We start from the raw sequence: 19,160 nt of genomic DNA, 5'->3' as shown, positions 1-19,160 counted from the left end.
GGATCCTGACTTGGGACAGGCACATACATAATGTGGCGTGTTAAACATGTCAGCGGGATCACAACCCTCCCTTTTCCTGAGACAGTGATGTAACATTACAACATAACAACGAACTATAAAAACCAGTTGATAAAGGCTTAACTCATCAGATGGATACGATCAGAAATACTACACAGATTGGACGTGGCCAGATTCTTGTATTTCCCATGCAACAACAACAATGAAAACCCACTAAGTTCAGAATACACATTTGAAAAAAAGAAAAGAAAAACAAACATAATATAGATTTCAAAAATGCATGTAGTCTCTATGACAAGAAAAAAATAAACAAACAAATAAATAAATACGAGAAAACAGTAAAAGGAAAATATTACCCGACAATTGACAAAAAAATCTCAGACTTACTAAATCATAGAAAGGAGTAAAGTTAAGTTTTTTTTTAAAACATTTTGTTTAAATCAAAAGTAGAAGCACATACAACTCAAAGATATTGTGTTGTAAAGTTATTATCTTTTTCTCAACAAAAACTGTACAAGTAATTACTCATGCAAAGTTTTTGTACAAGTAATAACCTGTACAAAATAATAAAATGTAGACGACATATATACTGCATATACATATAATTTGAAAATATTAGAATACTATGTATATAACTGCCTTTAATGAAAAAGAAGTTGTAACGTACAAGAACAGCTTTGCGAAACAAATAAAAGTGGAACCGTCTTATAGATAAAAAAAAAAAAACAGATTAGGCATTTTGTAAACAAGTCAAGATGGATCTTTTCAGTTGTCATGAAAACGTTCGGATTAACAGAAACACATACAGGGCCCTGATTGTATGTCTTTTTACAAAAAGTAAAGCATGTATAATTCAGCTCAATCGGGTCAACCAGACTGAATGATGCATTTATTTAGATGCTAATTGTTATTTTTTCGGAGTAACATACATTTATACGCTCATACATGTATATGGCTTGTTGTAACCATTTTTCCGAAAAAAAAGTTATGCTTTCACATTCCTATCCAAAAAAAAACCATTCAAAAGTGGGTACAGGAGTACTACAGCGTTATATTACATGATCAAAAATAAAAGTCGAATTAGCTATTATTGTTCGTAAGATTTTCATTTTTTGTCAATTTACGATACTTAGACTGCGGCGTCGGTAATTATTAAATTACGATTATAACTGATAAGTAAACAGAGTTACATAATATAATTTCAATATACACATCAATAGCCCATTTTAGCATACTTATTTAACTAAAGGAACAAGTAACAGGTGCAGATTAATAAGCGACCTGATCCTACAAATAAACAAACAAAATGTTAGTATTTTGGAATACGTTATTTATGTCTTTTTGACTGCACATAACGATTAAAAGGAATATTATTAAACATAGTTCTGATATATCAACCTGGTAACTCAAACAACATGTGCATTTGTTTACCTTGACATGTTCAGGCGTTTATGATTTCGGTTAATATTTATGTATCTCAAGAGAACCACGAAAACAATTCTTTGTATCTATAATAGGCACATCATGATAAGATCATAAATATATGACAATATTTGCTGTTATATCCGGAAAAGGTCATGTCATACGTATTTAGTTCTTTGCCAAAGTTTTTTTCTATATCAAAGTTGAAGTAAATGAAAAATACGTTCAACAAAAACACTTGTACTCTCCCGGGGTCGCTAGAACTCTTGCAAATTATTTCCGATTGATAACTCGTTATAAACGATTTTGCATTTGATTGTCCATTTAATGGTTTATTCACATTGCGTCATGAATTAAAGGAAGATAGTATAATGTATTATTCGTGCATTATCTGTTAATCGTGGACACATTTTTTGAAATAAATTATGAAACAGTAATATGAAGTAATATTACCTCCAATCTAAAATAAATGCAATTTTGAATGTAAATTTTTATTATATTAGGTTCATTAAACGCTAGATTTGAATCTCTCGAAGTGAAAGTTTACATTTAAAACTGTTTTTATATATGTTAAGGTTAAATTCTTAATTTCTTTTTAGTTATAAAGTTAGTTTAACTCCCATTTCCGTTCTCAATTTTATTAAAAACGTAGACATTATAATATCTGATTCCATAAAAGTTTATATTTTTGTTTGGGTTATCTCGGCTACGTTGGTTATGACAGTTGAGATTCTGTCTTTGTTTGGGTTGTCTAAGTGACGTATATTTTTATGCATTAGTTCGGTCTTTATTTGGGTGGGATTGGTTATATTGGTTATAACGCACAAGTTTCTGTTTTGTTTGTATAGTCTGAACAATGTTGGTTATTACGTGTAAGTTATCTGTCTTTATTTGTGTTGTCTGTGAGATATTGGTTATTGCACACTTATTTCAGTCTTTGTTTAAGTTGTCTGTGTGAAGTTCTTTATAGCGTGCTTTTTTCTGTCTTTATTTGGGTTGTATTGACCATGTTAGTGATAACGCTTTAGTTTTTTGTTTTGTTTCTATGGTCTCCTTGTATTGTTTCGGAGGTGTTGGTTATTGCGTCCTTGTTTTTGTCTTTGTTTGAGTTTTCTCAGTGATGTTCGATATTGCGTGCATGTTTTTGTCTTTGTTTCTGTTATCTCGGTGGTGTTGGTTATTGTGTGCTTTTGTTTTGTCTTTATTTGTTATTTCTGTGTTGTTATCTTATTCTATTTTAGGTCTTTATTTCTGTTGTCTCTTTGGTGTTGGTTATTGCTTGCTTGTTTTGTATAAATTAAAAGATGTGGTATATAAAGGCAACAGTAGTATATCGCTGTTCAAAACTCATAAATCCTTGGACAAAAACAAAATCGGGGTAACAAACTAGAACTGAGGAAAACGCATTAAATATAAGAGGAGAACAACGACACAACATTAAAATGTAACACACACATACACACACACAGAAACGGACTAAGCATTAGACAAAATCCTATGAGGATAACAAATATAACATCAAAACTAAATACATGAATTTGGGATAGATAAGTACCGTGACACGTCTTATAGTAATGTGAATTCACACTAAAAAATAAGAGAAAACAAAGGACACAACAGAAACACAACGTTAAAATGTAACACACACAGAAACGAACTATAATATAACAATGGCCATATTCCTGACTTGGTACCGGACATTTTTAAAGGAAAAAATAAGTGCCAATGATATCACTTTTCATCTATGTCACAATGTAATCCTCAATGTTGAAGGCCGTGCGTTGACTTATAATTGTAAACTTTTCATACATTGCGACTTGGATACAGAGTTGTCTGATTGACACTCATACCTCATCTTCTTCTGATTTATACCGTTTAGAGTATTTACATTTGTTTGTGTTGTCTCGGTGATGTTGGTTATTGCTTGTTTGTTTCTGTCTTGTTTTGTTTTGTCTCGGTGATGTTAGTCATTGCCTTCTCGTTTCGGTCTTTGTTTGTTGTGTCGCGATCAAGTTGATTGTGTTTGGCCTTGTTGCTTATTATATGATTGTTTTTGTTGTGTCGGCAATGTTGGTAATTGTGTGCTTGTTTCTGTCTTTGTTTCTGTTGTTAAAGTGATGCGAATTTTTACATGTTTGTTTCAGTTTGTGTAATCGAGGTGATATTGGATATTGCGTGTTTGTTTTTATCTTCGTTAATGTTTTATAGGTAGTGTTGATTATGTGTGCTTAGTTCTGTCTTTGTTTATGTTGTATGTGTGACGTGTGATGTTGTTCATTGTGTGCTTATTTCTATATATTCTTATGTCTCTCGTTTTCTTTCAAGTTGACATCATTTTATGAACTTTGTGTTCCGACATATCAAACTCTACTGTTGGCTCATCTGGACTTATCAATCTTCGTTGGTCTCCAAGATCTCTTTGTCTTTCGGTATCGCTGTGGATATCTCCTAAATAATGTTCAACCTCTTCTTTATGGGCAATCGAATTGGCCTGATCTTTTATATCCAACATGTGTCTTTACAAAGCCAAATGGATTTATAGCTGTAAGTTGAGTTCTCTTTTGTGCTCCTTCGATTCCTTAAGTTTTCTGTTCTTTTCAGCGTTTGTACTCTTTTCCTGTTGACATCTCTTAGTTCTTTTAATACCTCTCGTTCATGTATCTGCTTATTGTAGCACTTTGTAAAGTTGCGTTGTTCTCTCATCAGTTTGGCATTTCGCTTTTCTGTTTTCTTTCATTGCCTGACTTTGACCTTTGTCTGTTCTTCTATTCTGAACATAACTTTCATCATTGCAAAGATTAAGGTCGCTTTTTTCTATATACATCTCCTGCTAATGCTGTAAAACTTTTGATGTATATTCATGAAACTGGATCCATTCTTTCTTACAATCTGATTTTGGCCACTTAATTCGTGGTGTTGGTGGGTCTCCTTCTTTCCAATCATGCTTCTTTCCTTACTGTTGACTGTTAAGATTCATTCCTATTTTATCACGAGCTTCGTCCTCTTCCTTGCTCCTCCTCTTGTATACTTGTACATTGGGATCTTGAACATTGAGGTGTGTTTCCTGGTTCATCTCGTCCCCAGTTTCATCAGGTTGCCCTTTCCCCCGTTCAAGAGTTTGTGCCACTTAACAGCCTATCTTGGTGCGATGAAGCAGTTTGTAATGGCTTGAATTATCAGATTGGCACGAACCACAAAAACAAATAACAAAGGAACAAAAACACGAAATACCAATCTAGGTTAGTTGCATTTACTGAGAGCTAGAACAAAGCCAACCACCCTAGTCATTCTTTTACAAGTTAGAAACAGGTTTTTTTTAAAGTAAAATTACAAAAATACTGAACTCCGAGGAAGAAAATTCAAAACGAAGGTTCCTAATCAAAAAGCAAAATCAAAAGCTCAAACACTTCAAACAAATGGACAACAACTGTCATACTCTTGACTTTGTACAGAAATTTTCTTAAGTAGATATGGTGGATTAAATCTGGTTTTATAGCTAGCTAAACTTCTCACTTATACGGCAGTCGCATAAAATTCCTTCATATTGACAACGATGTGTGAACAAAACAAACAGACATAATAGGTAAAAATGTCAAAAATAGAGGAACAGCAGTCAACATTGTTGTATCTTTAATCATTTTAAATACAAACAAATATTTACCATGTAATAATAACGGGATGTATAAGTACAAAGCCATGTCATATGTAACAAAGAAACACAAAAAGTCATATAGACAAAACATATTAACCAAAATGAAAGATAAGACTACAAAAATTGTCATCGAACAATAAAACAATGACGGGATGTATAAGTACAGAGACATTACAGTGGTTGTTGTTTGTTGCTGTATGCCATATCCATTTAGCGTTTGTTGTTTGGTATATAATTCAGGCCTTTGGTTTTCTCGTTTGACTTGTTAAACGTTTATCATATCGAGCCTTATAAAATTTGCAGTATGGGTTTTGTTTTGTTATGTTTAACATTTGCATCATTTTGTCTCTGGTAGATAGTAGTTTCATTGACAATTATACCACATTTTCATTTTTATATTGAGTTTACTAAACTGATTGTTTTATGTCTGCAATGTATTAACGTCTCTGTACCAAGTCAGGAACATCGCCATTGGTCGTCTTTGTTCATAACTTAGTGTGTTGACTTTTGAGGACCTTGGTATTGAAGTCACCTACTTGGTAGTCTTTGTTATTTTTATTCCCGACTTGGGATCATTTAGAGTTTGACATTTGAAATAGAAAATTTTCTGTGGTCGAGGACAAATGTAGACCTTCATTTCGTTTTATTGTTTAACAAATTGTTGTGGTCTCGTTTTTTCTCTCTTAGATTTTGAACATTTTACTATAAAAAATAGCAATATATATTTTTACTTGAAGTTCAAATAAAAATGATTCCAAATTTTACATCAATTATCAAAATATCTAACTATGTTGTAAACGATTTTGTATGTTTAATTACATACAAAATCGTTTACAACATAGTTAGATATTTTGATTGATAAATTTCATTCATAGCAAGATACAGTAGCTGTATCGATGTGTTGTTTTAACACTCGTACAGTGTATAAAGGCAAAACATTAAAGTGCGATATCATTCAGCTATCACTCGAAAAAGATTAACTTAAAAGATTTAACATAAGATTTTTAATACTGAAAATCTGTATTGTCATCATATTTCACAATGATGGTTTAGTCAATTAAATCAAATCATTATACAAAAATAAACACAGCGTCCTATATATACATAAAACTAAAAAGTACAATTATGGATCAAGTATAATACACCGAATAAATACTCGTATTACAAAACTAATTTTACTTGCTAGGGCGTCTTCTAGACAAGGCCTTAATATAATTGTATTTGTTAAGATAAAAGACGATTTGCCATTGGGATATGAATTTGGAGATTCACAATCATCGGTAATACAAAATATAAAATTTAACATTTTTTTATGGAACATCCCTTAATTACTAGTTGTTTCAGTAACGCCCAATTAGACCAGCAATGCATACAGATACTATACTGGAAATCTTAAATTATTGACTATCCTAATTTAAATTTAATTACATATAACTTATAATAGATTCAGAATAATTGCTAACTTGATTGTCTTTGAAATTTTATATTGGAACAGTTTAAATCTTTGTTCCTAGTTGCACATATTGCCTTTCAGTACTGTTATGTTACATGTAACAACTAGTACATGGTCCTGAAAATACCTGTTATGTCATTTTAGTAGGATTTTAAATTAATGTATGATTGCATGAGTTTATATTTTAATATCTCATCAAGTACACATATAATGTTATTGTACCAAAAGACTATATTCAATAGAGAGCTATCACGCATATCAAAACAGTAAGAAAATCAAAATTGGTTGTTATGATTAGAAGAATATAGGGTTTTTTTGCCTCCCTTTTTTCCACACGTAACAATACGTTTTCCTGGATAAGAAAAAAGAATACTAAAATAAACACTTACATTTTAAAAGGATTAACGAAAGTTAAGAATATGGACTAGTTTATTCACACCATGTGTAAACGTTAACAAAGTTAACAATGACTTGTGTTTTGTCTATTATAGGATCTCTCTTTGCTGTGTTGAGTGAAAGTCCCAACTGCACAGTTATTTGTATTTTTTTTTTTAAATTTGAAGGAATCATCTGATACATCAATGACTTCCCTATATATTTAATATATAAATATGTACATCAACGTAGAAACCATATAATGTTTACATCTTTGATTGTCATGTTGGTAGATATCTTTATCTTACTGTTGCGTCTTACGTTAAAAAAAATTGAATAAAACAAACTATTTACATTTATTTTTTTACAAAAATAGATAAAATTACTATAAAATCACATGTTTGCTTCTACAAATAAAACACCTGTTAACTTATCCAGCCGCAATCATCGTTGTGCATAGTTTGTCAAGCAACTTTGATCTAGCTCGTAATAAGTTCGAGTATCTCGGTACTTGTAAAAAGTAGTCATGTTTCGGATACGAACACAGATCTCCAGCTGTATCTGTAACCTGCTTGTCTCCGATTCCAATCACCATAAGCTTATAATCAATACCGTCTTTTATCACACGAACTGCATTATTAATGCTCTCTGTACTGTCATCGACAAATAAAACTCCTAATTTCTTGGCACCTTCTCGGTTCGAAAAGCCCGAATTCATCTTCCTCAGCAAGTTTGGTACTCCCGGATAACTAATGCTTGCAAATGCGGATAAGTTTCGTGTTGCAGAAATTGGAATATCTGTAATCTCTGGACAGTTATCAGTCAATCGCCCGATCTGTAAATTTCCGTTCGAGAAATTGAGGCTGTTCAAAACATCATGGATGAAAAAGTTGATCATTTGAGACTTTCTACTTCCGAGGGCAAAGGCATCATATGAAAACAAAACATCCAAAGGACCAAGGTCATTACACACTGAAAGGTAAAAATAAATAATGTTCATAAATGATATATACTAAACGAATTTATGATATAAGGCTACAGGTAAACAAATTATTTTTGAAATACCATTGAAGGTTTAAAAATATATGTCTTTCCGTTTCAAATTGATCGTTTTCAAATCAAAGCAAAAATAAAATATTTTCTTTACAAAGCAAATCAATTCTTTCAACAGTTTTTATCTATAGGTGAGTATCTTCTATTTGACCTTTGTTCGATTTTGTTAATTCTTTCAGGATATCATCAAGTCACAGAATCAATTCATACTGTACAAAAGTTTGAGCCAAAAATCTGCCAAAATCTTTTAAAGATGACGATCATATTGTGATCATAAAACTTAATAAGGGATTCTAAAAGAAACTGCATGATACATTCAAGAGGTTGATCATGATAACATTTACAGAAACAGAACCTTTCGGTTGTATTTGTCGTTGAGTTGCGGTATCCCACATTTCCTTTTATGTTCGCAGTAAATTTTTTATACAATTTAGGAAAAAATTTGCTTCAAGACCATAACATTTTTTTTTCACAAGGTAACATTTTTTTCTAATCCTATCATCCTCTCAGCCATGTGCTATTTAATTATTTTTTTATATATATTGAATGCTCTGCTATTAATTGGTTTTAAATTGAGGATAGCATTAAAAATGTAACCCGCTTATTCATGTGTGAGTAGATTATTACCCTCGTATTAAACAACAAATGACTGGCATATGAATCAAGTTTATATAAAGTCTTTAATCAAAGAATAGTAAACTTTACGAAAGTTATAAGGTTAATCAATTATGAATGAAAAAAAATAATAATGAGAGACTTAGCTAAGTGATAAATACTTTCATCGGTCGATATGGTTCATTATGCCATAATTAATTTCCAACATTTAACATTCTGATGTAATATGAATGATTATATTGAAAATAAAGATAAATAAACTTTATGAAGATGTTTATGCCATAGTTACTGCAATTCTGAGTGGCGAGGTCAAGAAGTAGCAAAACAAAATTATAATCTTTTTACCTCTCTGTTAACACGTATCTTCCGCGTTCACAGGTGTTCGATAAATGAACGCATTTCGAAGATTTTTTATTGTGTATTTCCAACACTTTTTATACCAAAAATTCTTAAATGTCCAGCATAATATTCATGTCTAATTTAAGCTATGGAAAAAGGAAAATGTTATAAGTTGTATTTAGCTCATCATTTCATGATGTCATGAAAAATCCGAAATGTTTTAGAATCTGTTTATGACTGATGGACAATGTTTCACAAGTTGCGATCTATCTAAGTGGTTGAAAATATCGCATTATCTGATTGATTTGATTGATTGAAAGATTTTAAGTGTTACTTTGGTCCTTTAAACTACCAGTTTTAGAAATATAAATTCCTTTCAAATCACCCCTGTTTTATTTTATATACGTATATATAGTATTCCAAACTTTTTATTCTTTCGTTTCCCCAATTAAGATTAGTTCAAAATTACAAATTAAAAGAAAATCAGTGTGTAATGATTACTCTACTCATTTATCTTATGTTTTGTTTTGATTCCTTTACACAGAACAGAAAGCAAAACCGCACATGAGGATTGGGTAACACTGTCCATTGAGATAACCCTGGGGTTGAAGCCATACATCTTTGCTCAGTTCTTGGAGCACAAAGATCATGCTGGAAACATGAAATCCAACATTTTGAATGATTGATTTTGGAGTATGAGTATAAAAAACTGACTAGAAAGTTTTATGACTTCAAGGTCAGAAGAGTAAAAAAAAAATAGAATCTAAAATAATACATTAAAATAAAAAAATATCAACACAAACGCTAAGTGTAAAATTGTGATATAAAAACCAGCATCGTTTGACGAATGTGTGCTACAATAATGATTTTAAACTAAGTCTTTTTATGATTATGAAAAACCTAGTATGTCAACTTAGAAACTACTAGTACTCTTAAGCTATTTTTTTTTTTAATTTGAACTAATTTAGACATTGAAACAGTTCGGCTACGTTTGAGTCTTACCTGGTATATTTCTAGGCTGGTCAGGAGCAACACTACAAGCTGTGATTGCCAAGAAATCTTTAATAGTGCCAAGTGCTGCATGCGAATCTACATGGAACATGAACTTTTGGTCAGGATCATTGGCTATTCTTTTTAGTTCAGTCTGATCCACTTTTTTACCGATTCCTACAGCAAAAAGATGTATTCCAGCTTCTCGGCATAAATTTGATTCTTTTTTCGTTTGAAGAGGCCTTCTGGATACACCATCTGTCAAAACAATGGCTAATTTTACCGCCCCTTCTCTAGTTAGTCCAGGCCCGAAGCCATATTGACGTATATAACGAAGAGAGTCAGATGTGTTGGTTCTTCCACTGACGTATTGAATTGCGTTTACTTGACGTTTAATTTGCGATTTTGAAAAGCCAGAATTGATCATGACTATTGGATGAACCTGCGTACTGTATACGACCACACCAACTCTTGTGTTGCCATGGGTGACGTCTAAAATGTCTATAACACTGTTGACAAAAGCCAATTGCTGTTTGAAATCTTCAGGCCAGATGCTATTAGAAGCATCCAACACAAAATAGATGTCGGCGTCCTTGCCATCGCAATCTAATGGATAGAAAAAATAATTCATTGTATTAAAAAAAAAGACCCAATATGTGCCATCGTTTATTGCATACTAGTATTTCTTATCACATTGATTTTCTATCGTTAAAAATTTATTACGGACCAAAGAGTAGAATGCATGACTGTCTAAATGCTTCTGAAATATTCGAATACTATTGGTGGTTTGTTTTTTATATCTTTAAAGTATATCGGCAGCTTTTTTAAATTGTCTAAACATGACATGCAATAAAATGTAAGATAATTGTAAGAAACTGTCATAATTTTTATGAAAAGGATGAAGCAAATATGTTTCTGAAGGTTATCATGGATGTTAATCTCCTCTCTAGATTTAATTATATTCACTGAAACTCAATCTTAAATTTGTATATTTTTCGTTTATCAAAATTTGTAAATGTAAACTTGATCTGACATCTTGTTAGAACGTTCTTACTGCTTTTACTAACATTAACGGTACCAATTTGTCTGTACCAGATGCATATTTCAACAATAAATGTCTTCTCAGTGATCATCGAGGACAAAATATTTGAAAATTTTAAACATATTCAAAGAAGAAAGAGCTTATACCCTAAAACGACAAAAAAGTATCTTAATAAGATGGAAACAATATTTATCATAAAATGAAAAATAAAATCACAAAAATACTGAACTCAGAGGAAAATCAATTCGGAAAGTCTATAATCACATGGCAAAATCTATTATTTAATAGAATTTTCTAATAGAAACTACGCTGTTTTAATGTGTTTTAATTCTTTGTGTCGTAGAAACTTACATGATTGTGCGGGTACATCTCTAAGCACGTAGTTTGACATAATTTGAGCTTGATCTTCAGTTATAGGTTTTAATGAGTAGGCTGCTAAACCTCTTTGAATATCAATAGGTAATGGCGTTGTCTGTCTTTGTCCCTGAAATGGACCTTCTTCATTTCCATTCCACTGCACTGCACTGTTATTGCTGTTTTCTCCAAAGCGTCCTGAAATTTGTTGATGTATATTATCAGGAGTTGTGCTTAAACCATGTAACGTTGGTAACGTACCAAAGGCATGCTCTGGATTTTCATTTGATAATAGTATTGTTCTTTGGTGATCTTGTGAATCAGGTTGAATATTGATTTGGATAATATTTTCGTCTTTGTCATTGGTAGTACTATTTGTCGCTTTTGGTATCGTCTCATCATTTACATTGGAAGATGTTGTAGTAAGATACCTCTCTACTTGAGGCGACCCAGTTAAAATATCCCATAATACTTTGGGAGATTCGGTAATGTTTTGCCCTTGACCTTTTTGCGATGTAGGGGATGCTCGATTCGTCTCCTGTAGAGTCAAATAGGTCAAAGGCTGTAGCAATAACACAGATGGAAGTGTAGTTGCGGGGGTTGTTGTTGATGTTGTAGGCGGTTGTGTAGTCTTTGGTGTGATTGCACCAGCTGTAAAAAAATGGTATTACAATACAATAAAACATATCACAAACTGATATAATTTTAGATAACCCAGACAATAGAGCATGCTATTATTACATAAGAATGATTTATTATTGAAGTTTCATCAAACTTCTATGAATTTCAGACAAACTCTCGATTTTACAGCAGCTGTAATTACTATTTGATGTAATAAACATGCCAAAAATGTGTCATGACGTCATAAATTGAAATAAGATGTCTGACGTCTGACATATATTGAATCAATACGTTCTTTAAATATTTCGAATAAAGTATTTGGTCAAATTTAAATAATCTGTCTACGAACTCCTACTTACTCAAATATATATAACTTTTTGTGATGTTTTTGTACAACTTTAGCCTTGATCGTGTCTATTTATACCGCAAATCTCATTCATTCATTTAGAAGATACACATACAGGTAAAAATAAGCAAAATTAGGGGAATGGCATGAGCTCCAAAAGGAGCAAGACAGGATAAGGGAGCTACCATTTGATTTTTATGGGGGGCTAGGATCAAATTTGAAAAAAATAGGCAGGACAGGAGTTTTGGGTAAAAAAAAAGGCAGGATGAGCAACTTGGTAAAAAAAAAAAGGCAGGATGACAATTTGTGTAAAAAAAGTCAGGATAAACTAGTAAAAAAAAAGGCAGGACCGAATAGAGTAAAAAATAACTAGAGGCTCTAAAGAGCCTGTGTCGCTCACCTTGGTCTATGTGACTATTAAACAAAGGAAGCAGATGGATTCATGACAAAATTGTATTTTGGTGATGGTGATGTGTTTGTACATCTTACTTTACTGAACATCCTTGCAGCTTACAATTATCTCTATCTATAATGAAGTTGGCCCAGTAGTTTCAGTGGAAAATGTTAGTAAAAATTTACAAATTTTATAAAAATTGTTGAAAATTGACTATAAAGGACAATAACTCCTTAGGGGGTCAATTGACCATTTCGGTCATGTTGACTTATTTGTAAATCTTACTTTGCTGAACATTATTGCTGTTTACAGTTTATTTCTATCTATAATAATTTTCAAGATAATAACCAAAAACAGTAAAATTTCCTTAAAATTACCAATTCAGGGGCAGGAACCCAACAACAGGTTGTCCGATTTATCTGAAAATTTCAGGGCAGATAGATCTTGACCTGATAAACAATTTATCCCCCTGTCAGATTTGCACTAAAGGCTTTGGTTTTTGAGTTATAAGCCAAAAACTGCATTTTACCCCTATCTTCTATTTTTAGCCATGGCGGCCATCTTGGTTGGATGGCCGGGTCATCGGACACATTTTTTAAACTAGATACCCATTTGAAAGATGATTGTTGATAAGTTTGGATTAATTTGGCCCAGTAGTTTCAGAGGAGAAGATTTTTGTAAAAGATTACTAAGATTTACGAAAAATGGTTAAAAATTGACTATAAAGGGCAATAACTCCTATATGGGTCAACTGACCATTTCGGTCATGTTGACTTATTTGTAAATCTTACTTTGCTGAACATTATTGCTGTTTACAGTTTATTTCTATCTTTAATAATTTTCAAGATAATAACCAAAAACAGTAAAATTTCCTTAAAATTACCAATTCAGGGGTAGCAACCCAACAACAGGTTGTCAGATTCATCTGAAAATTTCAGGGTAGATAGATCTTGACCTGATAAACAATTTTCTAACAGTCAGATTTGCTCTTAATGCTTTGGTTTTTAAGTTATAAGCCAAAAACTGCATTTTACCCCTATGTTCTATTTTTAGCCATGGCGGCCATCTTGGTTAGTTGGCCGGGTCCCTGGACACATTTTTTAAACTAGATACCCCAAAGATAATTGTGGCCAAGTTTGGATAAATTTGGCCCAGTGGTTTCAGAGGATAAAATTTTTGTAAAAGATTACTAAGATTTACGAAAAATGGTTAAAAATTGACTATAAAGGGCAATAACTCCTATATGGGTCAACTGACCATTTCGGTCATGTTGACTTATTTGTAGATCTTACTTTGCTGAACATTATTGCTGTTTACAGTTTATCTCTATCTATAATAATATTCAAGATAATAACCATATAACGGCAAAATTTCCTTAAAATTGCCAATTCAGGGGCAGCAACCCAACAACCGGTTGTCCGATTCGTCCGAAAATTTAAGGGCAGATAGATCTTGACTTAATAAACAATTTAACCCCATGTCAGATTTGCTCTAAATGCTTCGGTTTCAGAGTTATAAGCCAAAAACTGCATTTGACCCCTATGTTCTATTTTTAGCCATGGCGGCCATCTTGGTTGGTTGGCCGGGTAACCGAACACATTTTTTAAACTAGATACCCCAATGATGATTGTGGCCAAGTTTGGTTAAATTTGGCCCAGTAGTTTCAGAGGAGAAGATTTTTGTAAAAGTTAACGACGACGGACGACGGACGACGGACGCCGGACGACGCCAGACGACGACGGACGCCGGACGCCAAGTGATGAGAAAAGCTCACTTGGCCCTTCGGGCCAGGTGAGCTAAAAAGGCAGGACAGGGATTACAACTAAAAAAAAAAGCAGGACAAAATTTTTCATCCTAGCCCCCCCATAAAAATCAAATGGTAGCTCCCTAAGCGTCTCCTAATATGCAAGCGACAAACTCACTCTTTGTATAAATGTCTAAATAAGAGATAAGACACAACCAGTTGATTAACAGCTCAGGCTGGCGAATCTTCTTGTTTCTAAAGATCTAATTAAGGCGACAAAGGTCTACCGATATTCAAAAATTGTAAATCGTTTAGGAAAAGAAAAATCAAGATACCAGATGTCAGGGAATTGCAGGAACTTCATACGGAGCGAGACAGTGTGTTTCAATATTGTAAGCGTCTCCTGCTATGCGAACATCACCCGCTATGCGTATTCACATTTAATCGAAATTTCACAATCGGCAAAGTTACAAATCAAGCGACCTTATTGGTATCAAAATATCTAAAACGCGAATACATGTCGCTTGAGAGTGGAAATACAGACACGTCATTTTGGGAAATAATTCATGATGTTTACCGTAAAATTTATGTAGTTTTACTTCATAACTCTGTTGGTAGATAGATATAGGAAGATGTGGTGTGAGTGCCAATGAGACAACTCTCCATCCAAATAACAATTTAAAAAAGTAAACCATTATAGGTCAACTTGTACGGTCTTCAACACGGTACAGTTTTTGTGTAAGTAGTACACCTCTTTTGATGTAGTCCGAAAATTTTAACAATGCACATGCGTAATGTATATATTGAGATACGAAAACAACGGCATATTATAGGGCATATTATATATTACTACTGAGAAATGGGAGATTGACAATTGGAAAAAAACTCATTACAGATACCCTGTTGGAAAGTTGAACCATTACGTCTGTAATAAAATTTTGTGTGAATTCGTTTACATGTGGCAATATTTAGGAAAAGATAAAGATATAATGCAGACCTTCTTTCATGGTATCAGCTATAATCTCAACTGCATTCAGATTTATGAGGTGCAGGCTCTCACTGTGATATGGATTAATGAGTAACAGGACATCATCAATATATCTATTTGTGAAATTAAAAAACTTAGCGAGACGATTTTTCTGTTTGTCTTTGAAAAGGTTCTGTATAAATTGTGCCTCGCACTATGAGTATAAAAAGTAGGAACCCATAATTAATATCCTTAGAAATACTGACTACCGGTTAAAGTTTCAATCCCCCAAACAATACAAATTTGTTTTCGATAAACAAATCCAACATTTTGATGATATAATCTTCGGATAATTTGCTGTAGGAATCAGTTTGGTTCTTCTAAAAGTGATATTTTTGATAATAAGAAATTGGAATTTGTATCTACAATTTCCATGTATATATAGAACGAGCTATAATAGTATAATAAGATGATGTGGTCGATCATTGAAGTAGTGTTGTAAAGCGGGGGGGGGGGGGGGGGGGATTCAAAGTTTTGATATACATTTTTGTACTGTAAAAATGTAAAGGTTATGATTAAACATTGTGGAGAACTTCTTTTATTCTGTTTTGTCTGTGACCAGGTCTATACTGTACTTGCATTACATACAATGTATAAAATTAGAGGCCAATCTAAATGTCTAGATACGGAAACTATATTGGGATGATCAAGATCGAAGTAATAACAACTCTGAAATTTTCAAAGAAAATTGTATATCAATCTGGTTTTCATCTAAGCTAAACAGCAAACAATTAGAATACATGCATGTTAAAACTAAATGAAAATCATGCACCAAATGCCCCTACTAAAGTTGCAGCAGATTATCTTCAAAGACTTAATTGTTATTCAATTTACATTAAATGTTTTCTTTAAATTAAAATATTTATTTTGTAGATTTTTGTCAGTGGAATACGTAGGCGAGTTTACTGCATTAGATTTTGGTAATGCATGCTACTTTAAAAAAAAACCAGATCAAAAGTAGACACTAACAAATAGTGCACATCACCTTCTCCAAAACTAAACTAGAGGCTCAAATTTATATCATGAATCGCTCGCCAACATTGCTTTGGTTGTAAAGAAATATAACACCGTTATCAGCAGTTTACGACTTAAAGGTATTCTGAAAAATTATTTGCCCTGAAATTTCGAAGGATATAATTGAACGGCCACACATAGGAAGAAGATCAAATTTACATAGGACTATTAGATATTATTTTTCTTTTGACGGTAATGTTTTTATCTGATTGATACCAAATAAGGGTTGCATTTTGCGACATTCCATGCATCGTATTCGTGTGTTTTTGAAATTACCGGATGTTTAAGGGAAGAAAAAGAACATACAAAACATTAGGGACGACGTCGGAAAGGAAGTGATGACAAAAGTTCGCTTGGACTTTTAGACAAGATGAGCTATAAAACTAGAGGCTCTAAAGAGCCTGTGTCGCTCACCTTGGTCTATGTCCATATTAAACAAAGGACACAGATGGATTCATGACAAAATTGTGTTTTGGTGATTGTGATGTGTTTGTAGATCTAACTTTACTGAACTTTCTTGTTACTTTTACAATTTTCTCTATCTATATAGACTTGGCCCTTTAGATACAGAGGAAAATATTTTGTAAAAATTTACAAAAATTTACCAAATTAATGAAAATTGTTAAAAAATGACTATAAAGGGCAATAACTCCTTAAGGGGTCAACTGACCATTGTGGTCATGTTGACTTATTATTAGATATTACTTTACTGAACATAATTAATGCTTACAGTTTATCTCTATCTATAATAGTATTCAAGATAATAACCAAAAACCACATATTTTCTTGAAAAAATAAACAATTGGGGGGCAGCAACCCACAAACCAGTTGTCCAATTCATCTGAAAATTGAAGGGCAGATAGATATTGACTTGATGAACAAATAAACCCTGTCAGATTTGCTCTAAATACTTTGGTTTCAGAGTTATAAGCCAAAATCTACATTTTACCCCTATGTTCTATTTTTAGCCATGGTGGCCATCTTGATTGGTGGGCTGGGTCACCACACACATTTTTAAACTAGATACAATAATAATGAGTGTGGCTTAGTTTGGTTAAATTTGACCCATTTGTTTCAGAGGAGAAGATTTTTTGTAAAAGATTACAAAAATTTACGAAAAATTGGTAAAAAATGACTTTAAAAGGCAATAACTCCTTAAGGGGTAAACTGACCATTTTGGTCATGTTGACTTATTTGTAGATCTTACTTTGCTAAACATTATTGCTAAAAGTTAACGACGAAGACGGACGAAGACGGACGACGGACGACGGACGCCAAGTGATGAGAAAAGCTCACTTGGCCCTTTGGGCCATGTGAGCTAAAAAACATGTTTTATTTGATGTTCATCTTCCATTTGAACCCCTTCTTTTGACGGAACATCATAGACAACTTACGGGGATCCAAAGAGATGTATAGCAAATATTTCAAAATTAACAGATTGAGCAGATCGTCATTATTTTCAAACGTATGTATCAACTTAGCTTTCTAAAAAAGCTACAAAAATTAAATAAAAATTGGATGCGTAAAATAAAAATAACAAATTAAGCAAACAAACAAACAGCAAAAGAGGTCTAAAAATAATACGTAAAGAAACTAACTATAAAAAGAATACTGGTACGTTAAAGGAATTTTACTCACCTTGTTCAAGAATTTCTACTTTAAGATAGATGGAAGTATGATTAATAGAAGATACCCAATTTGAGTAGAAACGTTAGATAGACAAAAATAAAGTAGAATATTATGTATGTGACTTGACACACAAACATACTTTAATTTTAAACCAAATTTAATCTTGAAGAAATATGAAAAATTTTGATTATATGAGTTTCATTTATAAGACGATCATAAACGCTATCAAAGTAGCATTACATGAAATATATGAATACTAGAATTGCACTCAAGCTGCAAATAGCTTATGCAAATAACAGAAATTAATGGAAGAAAAAAGTAAATTGTAGTTCTAAGCGGCTCAGGTATATAAGTTGTCTTACCAACGCATGTGCTTGTAGGAAGTTTGTAGTTAAGTCCATCCAGCGCTTTAAAATCCCCGACTTGGAATACAAAATGTTCGTCTGGATCACTGGCTACTTCTTTAAGTTCTTCGATATCTGCTCGTTTTCCAACACCTATTGTAAAAAGTTTAACCCCTGCCTCTTTCACTTTTGTTGCTTCTTTTCGAGTTGCCCTTTTGTCTTGAGATCTGCCATCACTGATGATAATGGCCACGTGAGTTGTGTTGCTTCTTCCTCCATACCATTTTTTGAACATATGAGTTCGTAAAAACCTCAAAGCTTTTTCTGTTCTCGTTTTCGATCCATGTTTATGGGGGATCCTTCTTATTGCTATCTGTAAAGATGGAAGATCCATATGCGAACGCAAGTAAAAACGTACCCAAAATGTTTGTGCATACAGTATGACGCCAACTCGTGTCTGCTTTGGTCCAGGTCCAATGTCGAACTTGCCAACAACTTTTTCTATAAAGTCCAACTGACGTGTAAAGTCCTGATCCCAAATACTTCTAGAAGTATCTACGAGGAAAACAAGATCAACCCCTCCACATGCTAATGCTGAAAATATATCGAAAGAAACATTAGTTTATAAACTTAAATAAACGTTGTTGAGTATGATCTAAGAATTAATTGATAAAAAAAAATCATAAGAATTAGATTTAGTTATATTTTAAAAAAAAGAATGATCGTAT

The 19,160-nt window shown here is 32.7% G+C and overlaps 1 protein-coding gene across 3 annotated transcripts in view; it reads right to left on the bottom strand.

Moving 5' to 3' along the window:
- Positions 1-6,081: 6,081 nt before the first annotated feature.
- LOC143072926 (matrilin-1-like) overlaps positions 6,082-19,160 on the bottom strand; it is a 29,607-nt gene continuing 16,528 nt past the window's right edge. Inside the window, exons 3-7 of one of the 3 annotated variants that reach the window (XM_076248094.1) lie at positions 18,451-19,026; positions 18,098-18,115; positions 11,311-11,964; positions 9,930-10,523; positions 6,082-7,892 (exon numbers count right to left, since the gene is read on the bottom strand). In XM_076248094.1, coding sequence (XP_076104209.1) covers positions 7,351-7,892; positions 9,930-10,523; positions 11,311-11,964; positions 18,098-18,115; positions 18,451-19,026 — 2,384 coding nt within the window. In that variant the 3' untranslated portion in view covers positions 6,082-7,350. The remainder of the gene's footprint in view (positions 7,893-9,929; positions 10,524-11,310; positions 11,965-18,097; positions 18,116-18,450; positions 19,027-19,160) is intronic. The other 2 variants (XM_076248095.1, XM_076248096.1) reach the window with 2 other exon arrangements.

This window comes from Mytilus galloprovincialis, chromosome 4 (assembly GCF_965363235.1).
Source record: "Mytilus galloprovincialis chromosome 4, xbMytGall1.hap1.1, whole genome shotgun sequence".
NCBI lineage: Eukaryota > Metazoa > Mollusca > Bivalvia > Mytilida > Mytilidae > Mytilus > Mytilus galloprovincialis.
Note: the sequence above shows the minus strand (reverse complement) of the source record. Positions and strands in the feature narration are given on the sequence as shown.